This window comes from Ambystoma mexicanum, chromosome 2q (genome assembly GCF_040938575.1).
Source record: "Ambystoma mexicanum isolate Mex_15411 chromosome 2q, UKY_AmexF1_1, whole genome shotgun sequence".
NCBI classification, from domain to species: Eukaryota; Metazoa; Chordata; class Amphibia; order Caudata; family Ambystomatidae; genus Ambystoma; species Ambystoma mexicanum.
In genome coordinates, this window is record NC_090924.1 from 1234790903 (window position 1) to 1234817865 (window position 26963).

Consider the following 26963-nt stretch of genomic DNA (forward strand, 5'->3'; position numbering starts at 1 on the left):
GGGTCTGGATAACAAAAGGCCATAAAGTGCAACAGTGTCGGACAATTTAGCCAGTTTGAAGGGCAGTGTTTTGCTTGATAATGGCAAATTGGAAACTCACACTACACAAATTAGGGGAAAAAGGCATTACATTGAGTGACTAGTGCAGGAATGACATCTGCACTAAGCAGTGCAAGATTCACATCTCGCTCTTCTTGCATGCACAAATTTGGTGCTAGTTCACAGTGCCAAATTGCCTATAATCAGAGCAAGCTTATTTATTTATTTATGCATTTATACATTCATAAAGTGCACTAAGCCCAAGGGCATCAAAGGGCAGTTTCAGTTCAGGTTACGCAGATATAGTTATGCATATTAGACTTTAAATAAGGTTCAGGTTACACAGACAATGGGCCACATTAGGAGTCCGCTGGTAACCGCGACGGTAAAACTGCCTAGTTACCGCCAGACTCGTATTACCATTCCACCTCCGTGACTCCCGGAATTACCAGGGCATTACAGCAATGGGGATGGTGTTAATCCCCATTCCCATTGAGTCCCATAAGACTCAGTGGGAATGGGGAAGTGGAAACACCGGCACCATCTCATGATGGTGCTGGTGTTTCCACGTCCGCCTGTAGGTGGGAGGTGTTCAACCCGCCAGGTCAGACCTGGCGGGAAGATCACCTCCCGCCTGTAGGACTCGGGATCGGGTGGTCCGGAATTAACGGTGGCAGCGGGTTTATCGCCACTGTTAATTCTGGACCGCCCGACCCGTAATGAGGCCCATTGTTATTTACATTAGATTTAAATAAAGTGAACACAGCTGAGATGCTGCCCTCCATGCGCTTTGAAACACATTGTGTATAGGCGCTATATAAATAAACTATCATATCATATCATGTCCACAGAAAAAATAAAATGTCAGGAAAAGCCAAGGAACATCAAACTGACGTGGGAGGCAATCATCAACTATCACAGAAGGTTATTTGAGACCAGAAATAAAGCTTTGCATTCCTAATGTATCCATGGGGTGTGCAGCCCTGGCCCCTGTGCATCACACAGCCAGGCTGGTGCTTATGAAACAAATACGGTCTGGAATTCAGCATCTGACAGGACACGAGGGAAATAGTGGCAAGAAAGTTGGATTTTCTGTGAAAACTGTGAAAATTGATGACACCCAGGCCTCTTGATTCTCGAGCACAGGGACATGAAGCGGCCATTAGCCGGACTATCAAATGTATGCATCCATAATTCTACTGCTCACTATTAAGGAAAACTTTATTGTTGTCAGAGTGATATTAAAATGCTAAATTTGATATGCATGTTTTACTTCCTCAGGGTCTATTCGTTCTTACATGAATATGTTAGGATGTTTTTAAATGTGTAGTAGAATGCTTATAATATACCATATTTTGCATAACAACTAAATGTTTTTTTGGTTCTCTCTCCCTTTCTTTTCTTTTTCCGTATCACGGCATGCCAGGCTCAGGTAAGGAACAGTGGAATTAAAGATTGGTGGCTTTCCAACATACAATTAATGCCACATACTTTATGCCAAATTCATCTTCAATCACACTAGAATGCTGCTTTTGGTTCGGAGCATGACAATGTGTACAATTGTGTTTTACTTTAGTTTGTGTGAAGAAGTAAAGCACGTGTTATATTTAACGCACGCTGCTGGAGCAACACTCCGTCTTGGCTCATTTAATGACAGTTCAATAGGATGTGTAGGTGTAGTGCAAACAAAAGTAATCCTGCCCATTTAAAGACCAATACCGTAGCTTAGATGCCACCTAGGACTAGTAACAACGGCTTGAGATACAGCATTAGTTGTATACAACGGCGGATGTTGAATTATTTCACTGGAGGGGCGTAAATATTTGTTCCAGATGTCCCCTGGGCCCAGGTACCTGCTCACCCTGCCTCCCTCCTGCACTTCCTCCTGGCCACCCCTTGCACTGGGGACTGTATCTGTACCCTCACAGTCCCCCATTGGCCCATTTCTCTTCTTTTTCTGCACTTTTCAGACTCACCAAGTCTGCTGCCGTAAACACGGCACTTACCACTTGCTGGCTGCACTACGACTGTTTATTGCCTCCATTATCTATTTATTTGTATTTATTATTATTTACCTGTCCTCCTCTGCTCCGCACTTTCCAGTCTCCCCCTTCTTTGCACTTTTTCCCCTCCCCCTCTCCCATGCACTTGCGTGTTCTTAACGTCACTGGGCCTAGTAAGATCGGTGTTGTGTTCTCCCTTGTTCCCCTCCATTGCCTTGTCGCGCTCTGAAACACTTGTGTACGAGCGCAATAAAAATAAAATATCATATCATATGCCAGAGTCACTGAGCATAGCAATGGAGCCTGCACCACTCATCGGGGGTTTCGTTTTTGTTTTTTTAAATAAAAATGGGTGAAAATGGTGCAAAAATTGGGTAAAAAGCCAAACAGTTTGCAATTGTGTGTTGTAGAGTAACTCATGAAGAAATCCAATAGATGCAAGTCACCAACAGTGCACAGGAGTATTTCTCCAACTCATTTTCATTATGCCTTTTCCCACAATATGTGCCAGTATAAAACATGTTCACACTGGCTGTGCCCATACATTTCCATGCTGACTACACCATTATACCCTATTGTTCCCATATAAGAGTATACTCATGTTTGCTTTGTGCATAATGCCAGTAATGATACTTTAAGAAAACATGTGCATGTTTGGTCTGCCAATATATGGGCGTATCCCCATGTAAGAACATACTCCAGTTGGCTTTACAATTAAAAATACATGCCAAAGAATGAAAACATGTCCAAACTGGCTGTACTCAAATGCCAGTCGAGCTACATAATTACACTTATCATGCTTGCTTTACCAAAGATGCCCAATACTAAATGTCATACCACGAATAAGAAATTACAATACTGGCTGCGTTGAAATGCCAGTCTAGCTACACAATAACACTTATGCTTGTTTTACCAAAGATGCTTAACACAAAATGTCATTCCACAGTAACAATAATACCACTGATCCTGCTTACTTTGTCAAAGATGCCCAATAAACATGTCATGCCTCAGTAAAAAATGGCTAGAGTGGTTGCATAGAAAATGCCAGCCTTGCTTCATGCTTTTTTATTTTACCAAATATGCCCAATGCAAAATGTCATACAACAATAAGAAATGGCTAGATTGGCTGCATTGAAATGCCGATCTAGCTTCATATTAACACTTATCATGCTTGCTATATCAAAGATGCCCAATACAAAATGTTATTCCACAGAAAGAATAATACCACTGATCATGCTTGCATTATCAAAGTTTTCCAATATAAAATGTCATACCACAATAAGAAATGCCTAGACTGTCCGCATCAAAATGCAAGTCTAGGTGCATAACAACAATTATCATGCTTGTTTTATCAACAATGCACAGTAAAACATCAATCATTAACAATTGGAGTGATTATGTGTGTATGCAAGTCAGAGGCATTGCTAGGGGAGCTAAGGGGGCTATAGCCCCGGGTCTTTTGGTTGTAGCCCCAGATAGAAGCTCAGGGGCTACAGCCAAAAGGATATAGCTAGCTTAGAATTACCAGTCCCGATATTAGCTTAGACCCTGATCTTTTCCAGATCTAGCAACACCCCTGATGCAAGGTGCTGGGGGCCAGCGGTCGGGTATGGTCTTTTTTTAACTATTTTTTATATAAACAGGAGATAGAAAGCTCTTAGTCAAAAGTTATCAACATTAAACACATAACTGTTCTGAAAGTACTCAATTCGTAATTTATTAGATCATAAAAGTACAAGTTATAAAAAACTTCGACACTTATAAAACACTGTATAAAAAATACAAATCCTAAATAGTGACAAACACTGCCTTTTAGACTAGGCTTTGATCCTAATTGATCGGAGATCGGTAAGGCTATAGAGGCTCAAATTAGCATCTCTTAAACACATTCATCAATAGTTTGACATATAACTGTTCTAAATGGTAAAAAAGACATAAACCATTGTCATATGCTCAACATGTTTCAGTCCTCTATGGGTTGTTAAAGGGACCTTCGTCAGGAGTAGTGTCACTGATAATTCTATTAAAAAAATTACAAGATCTACTATTAATGTAAATGGCTGTAGAATATCTACAGTTGCTTGTAAAACAGTGTGGCTGTACATTTCTTCATACAGTAACTGTTGTAACTGTTGAAAGACAACAAAAGAGAGAAAAAGGGAGAATCAGCTCTAAATACTAGATATGGTTTCTTATAGACATTTATTAGTCTAGAGCGGGCCTAACGGTCAAAGTACCTGGTCTGCTCTGTGGAGTATGTTGCAGAAGTAGTCTTGAATATAGCAAGAAATTCTTCTCATTTGGTTGAAATTCCCCCTAATTGTAGAGATACTTCACCTGTAAAGCAAATATTATGCTAATAAAATCCTGAGTGTTTTAGACTCAAGTGGGGCCGAGAGGAGGAACACATGCACACGTCTATCCAAACATACTACATAAAAATAATATATAAAAGAATTTATATATATATAAATATATGGCGCGAAAAACAGGGAAAAACAGGAGATGTCTATACCTGTAGCGAGTGATAGGAGTTTCAAATCTCCTTCTTTGTAGGCTCTTAGTTAATAATAAGACGGAAACTTCTGAGCGTCTGCCTTGTACGCTAATATTGAATTTCAGATTAGCCGCCTCTATAAAGGTTACAAAATAGTGGTAGACAAGTGATCCTGAGTTAGTAGATTGCTAGATATTGAGGCTAAATTAAAAAGTGTAACACGTAATAGCGCAGAAGATCTCTTACCTAGCGGATGTATAACACTCTGTTAGTCAGGGATAGAGAACGGGCCGGCCTTCAGAAAACAGCCTTCTGTTTCTTAATGTCCAGGTTCATTCAGCTCTAAGTAAAGAACAGAGTGGAACGGGTCTTAATATCCCGATTTTAGATGTAAAGTTCACTTGATCTGGATAATCCATGCGACCACTAATATATAGTTCGTGAATATGTCTTGTTCATTCTAGTAAGGCATCCTTACCTCTAGTATTGCAATCCTGGGAACGAAGTCCGTTATTAAGAACGCTACCGACTCGCCGTCGAACAGTTCGCATTCGAATGCTAACTGAATCGCGGCCGCCATCTTGTATGGACTTAATATAGGCACTTGAGTCCTATTTTAGAGTCTATCTTTACTCAGAACTTTCTACCTACTATCATCAAAATTGTATGGTCTATATCTCTAACAAAAAAGTGTAGTAAACGCTATACCTGATGCAAAAAGGAGCATTACTATTAAGAGATATTTGTCAATGTCGCAGAGAGGTCAATAACCTATTAATATAGGTCGTTCTGGTTTTTAATTGATCATCACCAGTTAAGGCTATATAAGAGTAGCTAGGTCAAGGTATTAAGTTCTGAAGACTAATAAATCCCGGTGGCTGGGAAGTAGGTACTCGTATAGAAATATCCTAATGAGGGCTCTAATTTATGCCATTCGACAGCTTTGTTGAGCCCCAGTTAGTCACTTTTGGTAAGAAATATCAATCTCTATTCTTTTTCGATTAGAGTTTATTTTTTCTTTGTAATATCTGAACCCGTCATGGTAAACAGGACAGTCCATATGATATATTCTGCAGTATGCTGGTTGTTCATAAAGTGCTTGACCATAGGTGCAGTTTGGACTTTGTTGTTGATACAGCTGCGGTGCTCAATACTTCTAGTTTTAATTTTTCTGTTGATCTTGCCTATGTATCTTTTTCCACATGGGCAACTAATCATGTATATCACGAATTCCGTGTTACAGTTTGAAAAATTAGTCTGTTGCCATTTCTTTTCTAAACCTATATCGATTTCTTTGGATTTCTTGGTGTATTTACATACGCTGCAATGTACACACGGGTAGTGTCCTTTAACTGGACCTAGGCCCCAGTTTTCTGTAAGTGTGGTATTTTGTTTCTGGGTTGTTTTAAGTTTGCTACTGCTAATATGGTTCCCGATGGTTGTAGACTTCCTGTAGGCAAAAAGATGGCAAGGAATTGGCACCGTAGCCTTATCAAAGATTTTCCACTGTTTCCTAACTATGTTTGTAATAGTTAGGCTCAGGTTAGTAAAAGTGTTCACTGAAACATGTTGAGCATATGACAATGGTTTATATCTTTTTTACCATTTAGAACAGTTATATGTCAAACTATTGATGAATGTGTTTAAGAGATGCCAATTTGAGCCTCTCTAGCCTTACCGATCTCCGATCAATTAGAATCGAAGCCTAGTCTAAAAGGCAGTGTTTGTCACTATTTAGGATTTGTATTTTTTATACAGTGTTTTATAATTGTCAAAGTTTTTTATAACTTGTACTTTTATGATCTAATAAATTACAAATTGATTACTTTCAGAACAGTTATGTGTTTAATGTTGATAACTGTTGACTAAGAGCTTTCTATCTTCTGTTTATATAAAGTTTTCACTACCCATCACAATGTAGAGCTCCCACCCAGGTGGTACTGAAGGGACTCCCTCCTAAATTCAGTGTCTTTTTTTTTTACTAGACATCTATCATAGATGTCCAGTAAAAAAATACAATCCCTGTCCTTGGGCCCCACAGCACCTCAAATGGAGAGATGATTGTGGTCGGTGGGGTGAGGGGGTGTCATGCAATGTAGTTATTTTTAAAATCATCTCGGACCAGAACAAACACACACACACAACATGCACACAGCAAGCACTTGCAAGCACTTGCTGTCTCATTCACAGTCACAAGCACCCATCATGCACTCACTCATAACACAAGCATACACTCATCCATATGCATATTTAAATAATAAATTAATGAACATACACACACACACACACACACACACACATTTACACAACATACACAAAGCAAACACTCTGTTTCATTCACATGAACAACCATCATGCACTCATTCATAACACAAGCATACACTCATCCATACACATATTTAAATAATAAATAAATGAACGAACAAACACACACATTTACACAACATGCACACAGCAATCACGCTCTCATGCACACCAGCATCAATCATCATACATTCATTCACCTAACAACACAAGCATGCATGCATCCATACACATAATTTAAATTTAAAAAAACAGCACATAAACAAACTTACCATCTGGCCTGGGTATTTCCTCGCCAGCGCTCAGGCTCCTGCTAGCATGTACACGAATCGGGAAGCTTCCTGGTTTCTGCTCATGCATAGAGGGGCCTGAGCGTGGGTGATGAGACGCCCCACTCCAGTTTGCTCTGTCTGTATGTGCAAGGAGGCACAGGAGCGCCCCCTTGCACATACAGACATGCAGTTCCCCAGCCAGCATGTCCAATGAGCCATGCAAGGCTGGGGAAGCAAACGCCTCCAGCCCTGCATGGCTCATTGAGCTTGCACGGCTAGGGAACTTTAACTGTTAAAGGGAAACAGTGTTTCCCTTTGAAAGTTAAGAGCACTCCCTTAGCTGAAAAAAACAGCTGAGGAAGTGCTCATATTTCACACGGCTGACTCCTCCATAATGAGTGAGAGGGTTACAAGATCCGGTGGGTTGACACCCTCTCGCCCATTATGGACGAACCACTCCTGTATGTATATGTTTAATTCTCCCTTGTTTCCGGCATTGTTGTCGTACTTCAAAAATAATAAAAAAAAAAAATAATAAAATGGCCATACACGGTAAAGAAAAATGGACAGCATAAATAAAATGGATGCCGGAGAATGAACATGAACTGAACAATAAATATGCAGTGGCATTTTTTATGAAGTATAACATTTTAATTTGGGAACTTTTGAGGGAGAGGCATAGTTGAACACAAAGGTCACGGTGGGCGAGAACTAATGGATATACCAATCCCTTACTTTGTGCCAGTATCTATCATCATCCCATTATTTTTTTTGTCCAGGCGCTCCATTCCAGGATGGCAGGGTCACCTTCCCTGCTTTGTAATTTTTTAAAACGTCTCACTTGCTGGGGATTCGAACTAGAGCCGTACCAGTAAAATAATCCACTGTCACATAACACTGAGCTATACATCAGGTGTTGGGTTTCCTCCGTTTATTTGAATAAACTACTTTGGACATAAGTAACGCCCAAGGTGCCTAAAAACCCAGCTCTTAGACGATCTACCTTTTAAATTGCGAGTCACACCCGTCTTTGCAAGTACTGGGAGTAGAGAGAGCGAGAGAGAGAGTGTGGGCATGACCTTTAAGTGGTACGAATGGGTGGGTGAATCGAAAAGGGAGGATGCACAAAGCTTCATGCTGTGTGGGTAACGGTAGTCATTTGAATGCATTTTATGTTTTCTTCAACCTTGAAAGTACTTTTATAAAACATAGCGTCATGGGGTGGGGTGGAGGCAAGGAATGACTCAGGAGCGTGGTTTGAATTGAGGGGGTGGAGGATGGTTATGTGTGTGGCGTCTGTGTGTGGGGATGGAATGAAGGTGGGGCAGTGGGAACATTTTTCCCCTACTTCTTTTTATAACACTTCGACCACTGTTCGCAAACTTTTCAAAATGTCTCAGAGGGCAGCGGATTTAGGTTGCAATTGAGCAAGGCGTTTAGAGTGTTGGTGTGAGTGATAGACGTGTGGATTATAGGCAGAGTTGGACTGGCCTATAGGGAACTCTGGAGTCCCGGTAGGCCTCTGCACCCTGGGCCGCTTTTGTGTGGTATTTTCACATTTTCTCATAGGAAAAGGATTGGGCTTGCTGAAAATGTCTCATATGCGACGGCTTTGAAAATGATTTCCAAGGCCCCTTTTTGATTCCCAGTCCACCCCTGATTATAGGGGTGTGTGGATAATCTGCTAAAATGGAACAAAGAGATGGGCATAGCTGCATTAAGGCCCCACCCTTTCCACAAAAATATATAACCAACATCACTTGGCTATTCATCCTTGTCTTCCGTAGAATATAAAAAGAATTGTGTTTACTTTGTGCAGTGTCAATCACACATCACCTATGCAAATAGGTTTAAAACTCTCACTATCGCTGCTAATTTTCAGTGCAGTTTTGCCAGTTGTGTCAGGATCCCATCAATTTTATTAGGAACACTATGGAATTTCTGGCTATAATATTAACAATCTAATCAATACTAGTAGCATTTGACAATTTTGATCTAGAATTTCGGGGTAAAATGGATTGAGTGTCACACCATGTGTGCGTTAATTATGTATTACTTTTTTAAATTAAAAAGATCATTGCACTGATTATTATCATTATTCTTATTATTATTCTTATTCTTATTCTTCTTATTATTATTATTATCATCTTCAAAGAAGGCTTCCTCGTTTGTCGGTTCTCAAATTGGGGGGAAGGGGAGATGTAATGTCCTGGGAGTTCATATATTGTTGGATCTAATTATGTACAGGATAATATATTAGTTTCTGTCTGTTTAATTGTAACCCTTTTTTCTTTGGGTTCCCTGGCTCTGTCGTTAAACATACACACATCTGAAACATGCTTGACCATATATATTTGGTGGTATTGATCCTTTTTTTAATATATGTGAAAAATAAATCCTATATGGATAATCATAAAATAAAAGGGCTGGACAGAGTGACCAGATTACAGAACACTTGCACATGTCCCAGTCAAATTGTGCTTGATATTAGCACTGGGATGGTAGTGCAAAAATGCATAATTCAAACACCTACCATGCTCTGTCACACAGGAACCCCTAAAGAGCTCACGCGATCTCCGGAGGAAGCCGGTATTTTACTCCCTGAACTATGAGGCTAGAAACTTTGAACCATACTTTGGATATCCAGTGCACATGATAACCGCAGAGGGCTCCTTGGGGCTGGTAGTCTACACGGCAGATATGGTATTGTTAAGCTGCAGTGGGGCCCATTGACAGATCACTGGCACCTTTCCCTTGTTCATCCGTATGCCTTATTCACATGTGGTCTGTATGTTTTAGGTCTACGAGGTGGTTCCATGCCACAGCGACTGCAGTCAACATGTGTGGATCACAGAGCCCTGGAGTGTGTGCAAAGTAACCAATGTTAACCTGAAGGATAACTGTGGGGAAGGTGTGCAAACGAGAAAAGTAAGGTAAGTGCATGCCATGCTGCCATGTTGCACATCTATCTGTATATGTTTGCGTAATGCAAACTACTTTTAATCCAAGTGTGCATAAAGGGGCTGAAAGATAACATTACACACCCGTCCCTTTGATGGGGAACTCCACGTCTTGCATTTGCAATGTGACACTGGCAACAAACCTCAGAGAGTGTCGTAAGCGCTTATCTCTGCTTCTGTGTATCTTTCTTTCCCTCCATTGGAATATACAATACACATTCCCAATGGTAAGCTATATATCAGTCATTCTAGCTAATGCTCCCACGCCAGAATCAAGGCACACAGTGATGCATGATGTTACACAATGAGGCATCTGGCACGTTTGATATAGACGAGGCTCTGAGTAATGTGATGATCTAAAAGACACTTTGCTCCTCTTTAAAGGAGTCTGTGGGCCTGATTCATGGAACTTTTCGTGCAGTGCAATCTGACTTTGCACTTGTGCAAAAGTGGTGCAAAATCACTGTGCACTGCAAAAATGCAGTTTGCACCGCTCTGTGAATCAGGGTGTTTGTTTTTATTTTATTTATTCAGGCATTTGTATGAGCGCACCAAGCCCATAGGCATCTAGGCGCTAGTTACAGTCAGAAAAACAAAAGGGGTGGTACAGCATAAGAAAACAGTGTCTTCCTTAAGAGGTGGGTTCTGAACTTTTTTCTAAAGCTGTTGTTTAATGGTTTGTCTCGCAGGTGGGCGGGGAGCTAGTTCCAGAGCGTGGAGGGACGGACTGGGAATCTGGACCCCCGCGCTCTCTTGTGGTTGAATTGGGGGTGGTGAGGATCTTACACCACTGTGCCTTCTGAAAAGACAGTTTTGCTCTGGCTTTCTGCAACTGGGTTAGAACATTGAATATTTTGGCTATATGTTCCTCCACAGTTGAGCTCTTGATCAGAACACCATCTGCATAGCCCAGGTTTCCCTTTTCGCCCAAGTTGGGCATGGCCTTATGCAGAAAGATGTTGAACTCATTGCCTGAGTTATATATCCAAAGGGGGTTTGGGTCAACGTGTATTGCCGCCCCGAAGGTAAAAGCCAGTTTGCATTGGTCATTCCTACTCACAGGTACTGTCAAGAAGCCTTTGGTCAAATCAATGGCGGAGTACACTTTTGAGCCATGGATCTGTACCAGCCCTGATCAATTTAGGGAAGTGGCCATCTTGTCATGTGGACCCATTTGTTCAACTCCCTCACGTCTGCACAAAGTCCCCATTGGCCATTTTGTTTTAGTATCCCCAGTCCCGGGTTGTTAAAGGTACTGTGGATCAGACAAATGATTCGCTGAATTATATTACCTTACTAATCTCCAGGAGTGACTCCATGGACGCGAGAGGTAACAGGTATTTTTTCACAAATACTGGAGCTGTCTGTGGGAATGGAAGTTCAATGAATGGATATGCAACCACAATCATATGAGTCTACTGAAAAGATACCCTGGAATTCCAGGAAGAGCTTTTGTCTTTGCTCTTCAGTTTCGCAGGCATCAGCAAGATTGATCAATTTTTCAACCATTTGCTTGAAACCTTGGAAGACCTTGGGCATGGCAATTTCAGCAGTATCCTCCAGCTGGCTGGAGGATCTCTTTTTATCGTGTTGACCTGGCCAGTGAATACTACCTCCTCCCTCCTGATGTCAGAGGTCACCTCTTGCACCCTGTAAGGGCAGGAAGAGTACACCGAGTAATTCCAACCATGCTTAGTAAAATCTTTTCTGGAGAAATACTGTTGCTGATATCGAAACAGCCATTTGGGATTGGCCCAACGATTTCATCACCTAAAACAATAGAATAATGTTGGGCATCAACCGCCAATAAAGGTGTTTGCACCCTACGTGATACTTTGAGGTTGTTGTGGTCTAGATCTATTAGAGGTGTTGGATTTAAAGAAAAACATTAATGTTGAAGACGGGATTTCAAACAGCCATCCTGATGTTTGAGATTATGTTATCGCTTAATTTGGAGGGGAATAGTGAATTGTTGCACATGTCCTGAGATGGTAACCTCTTCTCGCACTTGAACATCAACCACATAAGGCAGCAATTGAACATACTGGAATGCTTTTTCTGTGTTCTCAAAGCCCATGGGGTTACCCCACATTCGTGACCAGGCTTTATGATTAATTACGTCCACATTGATTGCAAATCAGTTGCAATTGCCACTGCCTAAATAAAAGGCCTAAGGGACATCTCTTAGAACCCAAAAATGATGTTCAATGATTTTGTTGCCAATGGACATTTTTAACATACACCTGCTAGCCAGGAGATGTTTGGAATTTGGGGTTTCCAGATTTACTTCCCATTTGTCAATCAATTTAAATGTTGGACTGGTCTGATCTTTTGGGAGTTTCCTGAATAATTCTTTTCTGATGAAGCTTCTTCCATTATTCAGGCCTATTCTGGTGAGCACAGGCTACTCCCCTCATTTATCTGGGGAAAAACATTTTTTCAGCCTTTTTCTGAATGTCTGTCAGACTTTGAGCTGGTGCTTTATTGTCTTGTTTCACAGGAATCAATGGTTCCTCTGATTTTGGACTGGTGTACAATTTCAGAGTGTTCCCTTCCAGTATGGATTGCCATCTAAAACTGGAAGGAAGGTTGATTTTCAAAAATAGAGAAGGGTTCCCATCACTAGTTTGTTCTCCTACAGAGATGAAAGTGATGTCTGGGACCTGATTGTTCTTTAAATGGAATTCTACGTTCTCGGAGTGTTGGTCAATGAAATGGCAGGTACCATTCATTCTTACATAATTAGCGCACATTTTTTATTTTATTGGACGGTTAGTCTGAGTCGATCAGAGGTGATACACTCCTCAGGAGATCGTTCCCTAGTAAACAAGATGTTCCCTCTGGAGTCATGACTATCACCGGATGTTTAAACCAGTGTTGCCCAATTTTTGTTTACAGATCTGCAGTCCCTTCGAGGCAAATGTCAATCCCGTCAACATTTTTGAGTTGTCCAGGAAGTGGTGTGAGTGGAATTTAGTGACCACCCCCCTTCCTGAGTTCAGTTGGTCAAAGGCCTACTTGGACGGGAGGGTGGCTTGGAATCCAGTGTGTACCAGAGCTGATAATTCACACTGATGCTGCATCTTGACCGACGCAAAAATCTCTCTCCTCCAGGGTGCAAAGCCCAGTGGTAATTTTCTTAATATTGAAATCTGAAACTGTGTGATCTTGGGCAATTGTTTGTGTCTGAGTTCGGGGATCTGTACGGAACATTTTACAACTAACAATGGGTGGATTTTAAGAATCCTCTTTCTCCCCCAATTCTTTGCTGTCCCCCTTTACCTGGAGGCAGTTTTTTTAGCCTGTTTTGGGAGAGGACCCGGGAGGATCCCTCCGCCATTTCAATTCTGTCTGACTCACATGTTTGGGGTTGAATAGTGTCTTGTTCTGGGTGGGTCTACATAATTACCCTGTCCAACTCAGGGTCTCTTGGGACCCATTTGTCTTTGGGAGGTATCCCCATTCCTGAAAGAGAAAGTTTGCTTACCTGAATCCTCCAAGCACTCTTGTCTTTCAAAGGGGATGATCTTAAGTTCCTCCACAAAGCGGGTTCTTATTCGGCCTCTCAAACTTATTCTTTGATCTTTGGGTTCTAAATTCCCTGGGATAGGAGAGTCACTTTCAGGCTAAGAGTTTTCCAGGGATTCTGTCTGGGTGAGAAGGTGAGAAAGGAAGCTTCCTCTAGGGCTTGGCATCACCCCTCCACCCGGGCCCTCTCCGCAGGAACCTGTGGCTTGTCAGACGCTTCCTCCAATCATCACCCCCCTGGAGCATCAGTCCAGGTGTTGGGAAATTCTGGGAAGTAGGGTTAGGTTGAGAGTTGGAATGAGCCCATAGCATGCACCCCAGATCATTGGCCAGTTGTTGGACCTATTGCTCCAGCTGCAAAATCTTTTTTGGGTTGTAGGGAGCTCGCAAGTCATATCTCTGCTGCTCCCGGAAAGGGTAACTGTTCCTTCTCCCAGAGTAGCCTGGGTAATGGACATTTCTACCATAATTTGTCTCCCTACTCCAAGCTTCCGGAATCTATTGTCCAGGAACCCAGGAGAGAGAGGATGATTATTCTTGAAATTCTGTTTCTGAGATATCTGGGGAAAAAAGTTCAGGTTGGGAGGTGAAGTGATGCTTTTCTCAAGAGGGACCTTTGGAGGGAAGTTTCCCAGGGCTGCACTTACCAGGTTGCCCCCCCCCCGTGCCAAGGGAGGTTATACATACCCCAGGGTAGGCTTGGCACCCTTATATCTAGGGCCTACATAGGTGCAGCGTGAAAGGGTTAATTGTTCTGGAACCATGCCTAACTACCATTTAATTGGGCTGGGGTGGAGGGTCCCATCTGCCTTCCATTTTGCTTGTTGGCAGGAGGAGTATTTTTAGGCCTGCCTGTCTCCAGGTCCAAAGGAGGGGTAGTTCTCTCCTCCGCCACCTTCACAGCAGAAGGTGTGTTAGATGGCTTAGGGGTTTTGGTGTATTTTTGGTCTAATTGGGCTTCTGGACCTCATAGATCCTGGTGGCTTGTTCATATTAACCAATCCAGGGTCACGTATTCATGAAAGTCCTGCATCAACTGAGTTATAATGTATTTGGGGAGCGTATGAAAATAAGTGATCACAAACTCCCTACTAAGGGTGTTCACACGCCGGGAAGTCTACGTATGCATAGTCAACCTCCCTAGGTGCCTGATCCTCCCCACATTGCATCTGGGTTTCTGTGTGTAGGTGGACCATTTATAATGATGCTGTTCCTCCAGTCTGGCAAAGAAACTGGAGTACTCATATGAAAAAGTCCATTTAGCAAATGCTATACAATTCACATCATTCCTGATCTGGAATTATGCCATCATCTGCTCATACATTTCCAGATGCTACCATACCAAATACTTGCCATTCTTGTGGTATGGGGTCAGGAAGCTCTTTATGGCCTTGATTTGTCTTATTGGGTCTTTAACAACAATCTTGCTCTGTTTTACTGTCTTTCTCTTCCTCTCCACCTGAGTTCATTCATTTTCTGACCCAAAGCTGATATTGGTGCTCCATTCCCTGTCCTCTAGGTGCTCCCAATCCCCATAATATTTAGAATACCTTCCAGAATCATGGGATCTGGACTCCTATCACCTGGATTGCAGTGTACTCTCAGGGCAACTTTCCCTGTGTTTACTTTTAGGCCCAAAGTAGAATGGAGGGGAATCTGGGAACCACCTTCCTCTGAATGTATGGAGGCTTTTAGTATGCCCTTCCCAGGCGGAAGCTCTGGTTTCTCTCCTCCAGCGAAGTGGGCTAGGTGGTCCCTTTGTAATTTCATCTTCAGCCAATCTAACTCTCTGATGTTCTCATCATAGGGGTTTTCATGGTGTGAAGTCCTCACAATATTCCTTTCAGTCTCCCAGGATACTCTGGTATGGTACCCTTCCCTTCTGGGCTGTAGAGATGAAACCTCATCAGTGTCAGACTGGGACTGTCACACAGGGACTGCCCTTCTTTTTCACTTTGGCTAGGCCTGGGTAAGTCCATCTGTCTCATGTCTCTCTGGCTTTCATAGATAGCATGCATGAGGCCAGTTCAGATTTGGCCTGAGGTCCTTGATGCGAGGGTCATCTCTCCTTGCTCACTGGGCCTTGTCCCATATCCTGATTGAACAGGATAACTCAGGGCCTGTTTATATTTTTTCAATTCCATTTATAAAATTCTCACACCTACTTCTCTCTGTCCTTATCTTCTGTTGGTATTCAGAGAGCTGGTTTTAAATTCTGACACCAAGGCCTGACTAGTCTCTAACACCAATCAACCCTTCATTTGCTGTATTTCATCCTGAAATGCTTCATTTTCTTTTTGGGAGTCCTTTATTATGCGTGCATATTCTTGGCACTTGTCTTTCAAGAAACTACTCTCTTTCTCGAACGCATCCTTACAATTTGCTGCCTGTGACAGGTCACCCTCTGCTTGCTACGCACGCTCCGCAAGCTCCATATTCTCTTCCTTCATTCTGGTGATTTCCTGAGAGCCTGATGATTCCTTTTCTGCATCATGGTCTTTGACCAGCTATAAATTCTCTTGTTTCAGAATATTTACATTCTGGTGCATTTCATCAAACTCCTTTTGGGAGTCCATCTGTTTTGTGAAGAACTGACTGAGTCATTTTGAAATCCGTAATGTCATCCAACAATGCCCTATTTCGACTAGTCTGATCATTCAATTGACCTTGAAGGTGACTTACAGTTTCTGCGTTCTTTATGCATGTATCCCGCACTGCAGCAAACTCTCTCTCTCTCTCTCTCTCTCTCTGCAGTGGCTTGCTGCTGTGTTTTCAGCTCCTTCTGAATTTGCTCAATGAGGTCTGTCTGATCCGTCACATCAGCCTTTATTTTGCAATCTATCTGCTAGCAATTGCACATGAAAGTACAAATGAGCTGTGAGCTGAGACATTTGAATCTGCTCATCCCAAATATGTTGGTTCTTGTAAAATTCTGTTAATGCTTTGTGCAATATTTCACCAAGCTAGAAGTCAGTACTCACACAGGTAGCCTCTTGCATCATTCTGATTTGCCAGCTCCTGGATACGCCCTCACTTCATTCAACTCAAATGGAAAGCTTAGCCAGGAGATGTTTCCTGCTTGATTTCTACATACACTGCCAAATCAAAAATCAATTCTAATCAATCTCCTTTTTGCATTAGTACTCTACGTAGTCTTATTTTTCTACATACATACACCTCCCAGGAAACCAAGGGTCAAGTTACAATAGTCATTTAACAATGCACGGCAACCTTCTATCTACCTCAATGTAGTTACATCAAAATGAATATCCTGTCATCAATGCACTTGTCATGAGTCAAAAATAATAAGCCAGGTTAAGGGTGGTCTCTCAATATAGTGCTACACAAGCCCCTGATTTGTAGCACTATATTGAGAGACCAACCTTAACATGGGGAGTTTCCCCCAATCACCCAATCAAGGAGTCCCATGACAATTTGCTTAAATTCTTTTAGGGCTGCCCCTATTGACGACTCATATAGAGTCACATAAATCTCTCCCCTCTGCCAAAGTGGAGCCAAGAACCAGGCGGGGGTATGAAAATAACATATATTTATTTAAATTATAATCACAATGAATAATTCAACTTAATTGCAGGCGTCACCTTCACGGTGGCAGACAACACAGCTTCAATGACAAAACAGGCAATGACAAAACAGGTAAATAGTACTTGCTGAAGTTTAGAGTAAACATAAAACACAGTTTAACATGAGAACACTCTACAAATGGTAAATGTGGTGCTTTGTTTATTTCCTGCAAACTTTAAAATGCTTGCAGTTGTGGGAACACAGACTTAGACAAATGCATGTGGCAAATAGTATCATGTTACTGTTTTCGCCAAAGAGCAGTGCATAATCCTGTTGCTGTCGGGGTCACTTACTCTCAGGAGAGAGTGTACATTGTTCATGGGAAATTACACTAGTTTCACTTTGCAAAACACTTCTCCCACAAGCACCAAAGCCTGTGCAGCAGTTACATGCAACACCCCTCTATTTAAATTCCAGGTCTTGGAAGTTGGGACAGTTTAGTAATTTTGTTTGGGGCCAAGAGCACGCGTTCTGTTTAATACAATGTTTAAGGAGTGGTGACAATTGCAATCTTCATTTTACGATAAGTATACCTTTCATTTAAAAGCAGGTTTTGGGAAGGGGTTTCAGTTGGGAAGTTCATTTTAGGGACAAGTATCTTTTTGTTTGTAAGGCAAGGTTTGGGAATGAACAACAACCTTTTTGTTTTAAAGGCAAGGTTTAGAAAGGATGTTAGTTATCAACTCCGTTTTTGTGATAAGTATATCTTTTGTTTAAAAACAAGTTTTGGAAAGGGGTATCAGTTGGGCATTTAATTTTAGGGAAGGACACCCCTTTTCATTAGAGAAGTCAGGGGTGAACAGGAACCTCAAGTCACCACAATTACTTTAAATGACTATCGTGTATGGTCCTGCTAGAAAAAGGTTGGATGTTTCAAACTCCTCCAAACTCCCCCTGCTGAAGTCTATTTGGGAATTAATTAAATTCATCTTCAGTCAAATATGCTAAGGCTCTACACAATTTTCCACCCACCCACTATTAAGGGAAGAATATTAAGGCAAGCAGATACCCCCATACTCAATTTTACTTTTGGGCAAGTTATTTACAAGGAATTTCTCTAGGTTAAGGACGCAGGAAAGTCAGCCAGGTTCCATGACCCTCTCTGGTCGGAACACTGGGATCTGGTCCTGATAATTCAGTCAAAGGTCGGCACCAGCTTCCCCTATCTTTGGCTCCCCTCGCCGTTAGGCTTCCCAATGGCTGACCTACCGGGCATGTATAAATCTGCATTCAGATTTTTCCCAAGGTGATTATAGGCAAGTGTCCCTGGAAGGTTTGAGCTCCTGTCTTCTGATGTTTATTAGGCAGCGTGTCTCCTTGTCTGGTCACTTTCTGCATAGAGCAAGTGCTTTTTAATGTCAAATCCGCACCGCCGATTATAACAATTAGAAGGTGCCAGTTGATTGGTACTTACTTTTCATTGGATGATGATCCTCTCTTACTCCTCCCCAGAGCCAACCCCTGTATGCCTATAGACCAGGTAGTTCCCTGAGTGAAGTGAAGTGGAGAGGTACACACATACTATCATTTACAATTTTTTTTATTTTCATGGCATCTTTTCCTCAATAAGTCCCTACATGTCAACATTTTACAATTTACCAATAAATGCCATGATATATATATATAGTAATATTCCCCTCCTCATGACGAATCGGGAGAGGTCACTTTAGTTTCGGCAAGTGATTGCACGGGCGTGCTATGCACATTTGCCCCTTTATTTGAAAACTGACATAGTTATTTCAGAATTTTCAGGGAAACTAGGAACACCTTTTTGCTTATAACTTGAGTCCCAGAAATTGCATTTAGATGTGGCAACATATCCGCCTTGAAATTACCTTTAAAATGACAAAGGCAATAAGTCTGTAAATATTATAATCTCAAAGTTATTGAATAAAAATACATGTTCAATGAAAGTCAATGACCATATATTTATACATATAAACAACATGTACTGTTTGGCTCTTGGTCTCATTCCCTGAAAACATGTGGTCCAGGTGTGTACATTATTAGGCTGTTGGTTCAGGCTTGCAATAAAATGATCAATCACTCTGGTGGGGCCCACAGGCTGTGCTGACGGAGACAGCAACAATAATATCTTTCTTTTGGCATTCCATCCCCCAGAAAAGTCTGGATTTTAGTCCACAACATATCTTTAATTTAGGGTATTTTTCAAAGTTCAGCTTCACTTGATTGCAGCCTCTGTTTATTCATGTCACTCTCTGGCCACATCCTTCTGCTTGAGTTTGAAAAGTTCAAAGCAATTGCTTATCAACTGAGATGGCCTGAGCAAAGCCAGGAGTGGGGGATGTTTGCTTTGAATCTCTGTGTTGCAGTCAATCCCACTGTCCATTAGAAGTGTCATTCCGACTAATACATAGGGCCTCATTACAAATCAGGTGGTCCGGAAATAACGGTGGCGGTAAACCCGCCACCACCGTTGTTTCTGGACCGCCTGATCCCGACTCCTGCAGGCGGGAGGTGATGTTCCCGCCAGGTTTGACCTGGCGGGTTTAACACTGCCCTCCTGCAGGCGGACGAGGAAACACCGGCAGCATTACGAGATGCTGCCGGCGTTTCCATGATCCCCATTCCCATTGAGTCCTATAGGACTCAATGGGAATGGGGATTAACACCATTCCGCCTCCGTGATTCCCGGAAAACCGGAGTTGTAATGCCCCGGTAATTCCAGGATCACAGAGGCGGAATGGTAATACGAGTCCGGCTGTAACTAGGTGGTTTTACCGCCTCGGTTACCGCCGGACTCGTAATGAGGCCCATAGTCTTTTTTTTAACTTTGCAAATAGCAATCTTTTTCAATGTGGCAAACATTAAGTGAAGGGCTGCTGCTTATTTGGGTCACTCACAAATATATTTTTATTTATATTATGTCAATTTCTTGCGCTGAAAAGTGGGTGTTAGCCATCTGAAAGGAAAGATATTCACATGGCTTTGAATTTCACCTGCAAGGGCCACTTATTTAAACTTATGGTGCAAAGCATTGTGATGTGTTGCAGTTTCAATGAAAATGCTATGTGTGTCGTTCAACCATTCCCATCTCTACATATTTCTTTGTATAATTTTCAGCAAGACACATATTTTCATTCACCATGCCCCTTCACTGTTTTGAGGTTTTGCCTGGCGTGTATATTCGAGTGTGTCTTTTCACATTAGGCCAATGGATTTCGCAGTAAGCCTAACCTGGTTTTTCCTTTTGTCATGCAGGGACTGTCACCCCACAGGTATCACTGTAGGCCCTTCGGAGGATATCAGACCTTTATTTTTAATTCAGTCATCTACCATTCCAGATGATTCCATTTTGGCAAATGTCTGTCTGCCAGAAAGGGTAAAGGCTGATGCACTAGTAAGCCTAGAAGCACTTGACAGCAATGTGACGGTGCATGTTTCCTTCCACAGTGCAGATTCCATAGGCAATATATTTTTCATGGACATAGAGAAGATGATTTTTATTAAATGTCATCAATTTAAAATCACTGAATTGATTGTGTTGCCTTCCATTGGATCTGCCCTCAGCTGCTAGGCTGTTACCAAAGCCCACTTTGAGTGGTTTCCTTCCTTAATACCTGAGAGGCCTACCTCATAATGTGACTATCAAGGGAGGATCCATTTACATTGAAGGATCAGGTGAATCATGCTGTTTCACTGCTGTAATCGCTGAATTTCAATCAATACAGATAATGCAATTAGAACATCTACACAAAACACAGAACTTTGGGGATTCATTGTGGATCCACAGAGAGGTCGCCTGACGCTCCCACTCAGAAGATTAAAGTGTCCAAATCCCATATTGTGCCAACCAGATCATGTGCTGGGCTTTATTTCTTTCTTGAAACCTTAATTCTCATGCGTTGGGCTTCCTTTTATTCTTGCAGCCTTAATTTGCACATGCTAGGCTTTATTTCTTAAAGCCTTCATTCTAGCCCCTTGTATACCATGTTGTGAAGTAATTAAAGGCTTACAATCACACCAGTGTAAGGGTGAGTGTTAAACCATGTATTTATGTATTTATCTATAAAAGTCATAAGGAAAGCAATGCATTTGTTGCACACAATTGCTTACAGAATGTACCATTGATTACAGAGGGAAGGACAATGGGGTGAGGGAATCACTTGAAGACCAGATGTTTCAGGGGGAACCATAAACCAGGGTCGAGGACAGGACAGAATGACATGGGAATGGGATGGTGCAGGAAGTGCTGAGTTAACGATGGAGGCGTGATGGAAAAATTCTGTAGGGTTGTCCATGAAGAGGAGCAAGGAAAACAGGGTGATGCAGTAGCGTAGAGTGCTAGGAAACAGGTTCTTCAGAAAGAAGAAGAGGTTTGAGGTTGGGTTTAAATAGTGGTAGAGTTGGGGTAGTCCAGAGAGGGCAATGAAGAACATTTGAGAGTTGGGGAGCGAGAGAGAGAGCAGAACCAAAAGGGAGAACCAGGGGCTCGAGTGGTGGAAAGGAGGTAAGCTGAAGATAATCTTAAAGAATGAGGAGGAGAGTAGGGAGTGTGATGAGCAGATAGGTAGGGTGGGGCGAGTTCATGGATAGTTTTGAATATGATGAGAAGAAATTTATGCTTAGCCCTTTGTTTCATAGATAGCCAGACAATCTGACAACGGGCAGAAGAGGGGGAGGTAAAGCGAGAAAGGTTGAAAAGTGTGCTGACCGCGATTTTAAGGACTTTCTGTCTATTTGTCAAAGGCATAGTTGGGAGGGCCATATAGGAGACTGACAGAGTAGTCAGATCTAGAGAGGACTAATAACCCACCTCTACAAGGCGTCTCTCCTCCTCAACATGTTGCCCTGTGTCACCAGACTCACTGCACATTATCCACCCCTCTCCTCCCTGCCATCCTGTGCATAAAAGCTGTGCCGCTCTGTACTCTACCTCCCGTCGTATATCTGTTGTATACCTCTGTAAAGCGCTCTGTTGTGTATCTTTATTGTTGTATACATCTGTAAAGCTCTCCATTGCTCCTTGTAGCTAGGTCTGCACTTAATAAATACAATACTATTAATAATAATGAGGGGATTAGCTATTTAACAAAATTAAAAGGAAGATGGCGACAGAATTTTCTGATATTGAGACGGTTGAGGCTGGGTGCAGTGATCGGGCCCTCAGCAAGATCAAGTTAAGAGCTTCTGTGGTAGTTGGGCAATGTGCATTCATGGATTGTCTGCAGTATTTTCAGCATGCAACATGAGTTTGTGGTAGCAGCAACATGGGCTGGAGTTCCTGTCATGGAAAGCGTGTATCAACTTTTATTGATCATCTAAGAACAGAACACTAGACAAGATGTGTCTTAAGCATGCCATTGGCTCTTTAAACCTCAAAGGGTTGGCCAAGGATTGAATTGCTGTTCCATATCAATGCAAACAGACATTTTGGGCTTAATTTACAAAGCGTTTTTCAATGGGATTAAGTCATTGAAAAAAGGCGTTTGTAAATCAAGTCCCTCTACTGTCCAGAACAATTGCCTCAGCTATAGTCATTTAGTGTGAACAGCATGTTTGCCAATGTGGTTTTACTGTTCCCCTGCAATGCATTGTTTAATTATAAAGGTACCTTGTCCTTGGTAGACTCTTCAATTAATGATCTAGTTTTAGGGTTTAGGCACCTTTGTAATGTGAAGAAATGTTTACTGTGACTTTGCAGAGATCCCCACCACATAGTTTGACACACGTCCTTACACTGATTAGATGTAACATTTTAATGACTGTACACCATGGTATAATAGGGAGCTAGAATTAAGGCTTCAAAAAGATCTGATAGGAACATTAATTGGCTGATGTTTGTTTGTTTGTTTGTTTATTTTATTTATATCGCGCACCTGACCCAGAGGTAATTGGGCGCTAGAGGATAGTAATGGTTACAAGACATGGCATATACAGTTATGTATATGAATACAGTTTGCGCATTCAAGGCAGAATTACAATGGTACATATATACATATTATACATAGGTCATAGCAATAGTATAGGATGGATAACACATACTAGTTGTGCAGACCTCCTAACGGTCGGTGGTATCAAGAGCTGTCATTTTGTGTTTTGTTGAGTATCCAAGTGATAACATGGCTTCTGAATTTGTTGAAGGTTTGAATAGTCTGAATATTCTGAGGGAGAGTGTTCCAGAGCTGGGTGGCTAATACCGGGAAGCTGGAGCCTCCGGCTGTTTTAGATTGTATCTGGGCACTGCCAGACATGGTATGTTGGATGATCTAGTGATTCTGTTGGCAACCTTCCATGAGAATTTATCTGTGAGTTAGGGGGGGCTTGGTGGTTAAGCGCTTTATGAGTGAGGCAGATAGTTTTTAGGTCAATTTTGTCATGTATGGAGAGCCTCTTGTAGTGCTTTCTGGTTTCTAATATGTGCTCTCTTTTGGGAATGTTCAACGCTGCACTGAGCGTGTTATTTTGCATGAGTTTAAAGGCAGAGTGACATATGGAAAAAATTATGTTACTAAAAAAGGGGAAACTTTGCTTGGATGGAGGGAGCAGAGGGGGTTACGCATTAAGTTGGATCCCAATAGTGAGGAACAAGAGCTCAATGTGGCAAATATTCCGGGATCAAATAGAAACATCTCTAAAAGTCCTGAGATGATAGTGAAATACCCTGAGGTTTTTAGCAATAGAGTAGGATGTCTTAAAGGGATGATGCACAAAATTGTTGTGAAAGAAGGAAGTAGACCAGTTGCAGCTAAACTCAGACCATTACCGTTATCAATGTGGAAGGCTGTGCGTGAGGAGTTAGTGAAGCTAGTGAAAGAAGGTATGTTTGAGCCTGCCAAGGTAGTTGAGTGGATTTCTCCAGTGGTAGTGGTCAAGAAAAGTAGTGGGGATTTGAGAGTATGTGTTGACTTAAGAGAACTCAATCAGTGTGTTGTGGCTGATTGCCACCCACTTACAAACATGGGAGAACTGTTGAGTAGAATTGGGAATGCAAAATTCTTTGCAAAAATAGATATGGCAAGTGCTTACCATCAGATCTGTTTGGATGTTGAATCTCGCAAACAAACTGCATTTATCACATATGAGGGAATATATCAATTTCGGCGCATGCCTTTTGAATTGATATCGGCATCCTCTGTGTTTCAAAAAGTGATGGACAAGTTGTTAAGGGATGTCAGTGGAGTATGGTGTTTCCCAGATGATGTCCTCATATGTGGAAAGGATGAGGTAGAATTGAAAGAAAGGCTTGATGTTGTCCTGGGAATTTTCAAGGCGAGAGGTATAACGTTGCGTGGAGAAAAGTGTGTTTTCATGACTCGGGTTGTAGGATATCTGGGTCATGAGATATCAGAGCAAGGACTCAAACCAAAAAGGGATTTGGTGGATTCCATTATGAAAACACAACCACCAAAGAATAAGGCAAAATTAAGGTAGTTTCTGGGTACTATTGAATTTTACCACCGTTTTGTTGAGAACTATGCTGATTGTATAACTAGTTTAAGGGCGTTGTTAAGAAAGGGTGTTGATTTTGACTGGAACAGGGAGTGTGAGAGAGGATTCGAAGAAATTAAAAGGAAGATTGATATGGTGAAACCTTTAGCAATGTTTGACACGAGGAAGAGGACTATTCATTCTGTTGACACCAGCGATACAGGCATAGGTGTTGTGATGTTACAGCCCGATGTTGATGGCTCAGAGGTGGTCGTAATGCACGCCTCTCGCATGTTGAAAGGTGCAGAACTTAATTATTCAGTTCTGGAAAAAGAAGCTTTGGCATGCCATTGGGGCATAGAGAAATGAAAGAATTTTGTATGTGGTCAGGAGTTTACATTAAGAACTGATCATAAGCCACTTAAGTCAATATTTGACAGTAAAGGCCTTGACAAAGTTTCAAGGAGAGTTGCATGTTGGGTAACAAGATTACAATGCCATAAATTTAATATAGAGGTGGTGGCTGGAAAAGAGAATGTGCAAGCTGATCACGCATCTAGGGTAAAGCTGGAAAACTGCAAAAATGAGGGAGGCAGCAACGTGTGTGGCGAGAGTGAAATGGTTTTTGCTACAGTGGAAGGTATTATACAAAGGCAAAAATGTATTCGAGTGTTGGAATCTGACAAAATGTGGAAACGCATTGTAGCCTTTGTAAAAGAGGAATGACCTGAGAAGAGATTACTTTCTGGTGAGGAAAGATCACTACGGGAAGTGAGGATTGAACTGTCAGCAAGGGAGGGGTTATTGTATCGGTGGGACAAATTGGTTGTTCCCGGATGTCTGAGGGAAAGGTTGATAAGATCTGCCCATCAAGGTCATTTAGGTGTGTGTAAGACCAAAGAAGTAATAAAGGCAGATTACTGGTGGCCAGGGATAGACCGCAAAATTGAGAAAGTGATTGGTGCATGTACTGATTGTATCAAATCAGGAAAGAATTTGATGGCAGTGTCCCAGCCGATGGGAAAGGCAAGGACACCAGAGGGAGTGTGGCAGGATTTAGCGATGGATGTTTTGGGTCCGGTTGACATGGGTGCGGGTCGAGGAAGGTTTATTCTTGCCCTGGTTGACACCTTTTCAAGATGGGCGGAGTTCAAGATCATGAGAGATGTGACATGTCACCGTATCATAGAATTTTCGGAAGGTGTATTTGAGAGGGAGGGCCTACCTAGGAGTATTCTCACAGATAATGGTCCACAATTTACGGGGAAGTTGTTCCAAGAATATCTTGATAAGTGTGGTATTGAGCATATTATCCCCAAGTAAATGGTATGGTCACAAGAGTTAATCGATGTATCATGGAAGCTATCCGAGGAGCGAATACTTGTGGTCTAGACAGGAAAGTGGCTGTGAGAGAAAGGTTATATGCATTGCGGATGGCTCCAGGTCTTGAAACAGGTGTAAGCCCTTTTGAACTTATGAGAGGCCAAAGGGCGAACACTTTAGTGTCGCCAGCCTGGCTGGGCAGAGCAAGACAGACGGATGTGGTTGCGGACGTTGTGAGAAGAAGGATGGATGCTCGCAAGGACAAATGGGTAAAAAAGGTTAATGAAAAGCATCCAAGAAAGAGAACTGTGATTGAAGTCGGTGACTGGGTTCGGATAAGAAGAGCTGTGATCTCAAAGAAAGGAGAGCCTCTTTATACTGACCCTGTTAGAGTTGTGTGAGTTTTCAGAAATGCTGTGGGGTTGGAAAGTGGTCAAATCTGGAATGTGTCTAGAGTTGCCAAGATAAATAGATAGATCAACATGATACCTATGTGAATAATTATATTTGCATTCTGAATATTCCTTTTCTTTTGGGAACAAAGAAACTGTTTTTTTTTATAGGGGATGAGGGTGTGTTATATAAATGATCAGATGTGCAGTGCATCTGACAGGAGGAAAATACTGTGGCTGGGTGAGGTAGACTCATTCTAGAATGGGCCTGTGAGGTAACCCATTCTGGAATTAGAGCTTCTTATCCTGTTATTGCTCAAGCTTTGTCAGTTAAGCCCTGGGTGTTGTATGTGTTGGGGGTCTTTGCCTTATGTCTTCAAGCAAGTCAATAAAATACCTGGAAAACATTCCTGGTGTGACCTGCCTCTTTTACAGGTTTTAGGTTACTCAACTAAAGAGGAAGGTAGAATTCTGTTGTACAATAGTTTAGGTTTCAGATCAGTTTATTGTCTAATTGATTTAATATAACATCTACTAAATATTAGGAGTGAGTGTATCCCTCCCCCAAAGGTGAGCCATGAAATTTCACTGGTCAACTCTGTGGGGGTGTAACAGCCCCGCTCACCCAGTACTGTTCATCATGACCCCATCACCCACCCACCAGCATC

General features: G+C 41.9%; 1 protein-coding gene across 1 annotated transcript in view; it reads left to right on the forward strand.

The window, feature by feature from the left end:
• The window catches only part of THSD7A (thrombospondin type 1 domain containing 7A), a 1346262-nt gene that overhangs the window by 1227930 nt on the left and 91369 nt on the right, over positions 1-26963 (forward strand). Inside the window, exon 15 of the mRNA XM_069648630.1 lies at positions 9915-10048. Coding sequence (XP_069504731.1) covers positions 9915-10048 — 134 coding nt within the window. The remainder of the gene's footprint in view (positions 1-9914; positions 10049-26963) is intronic.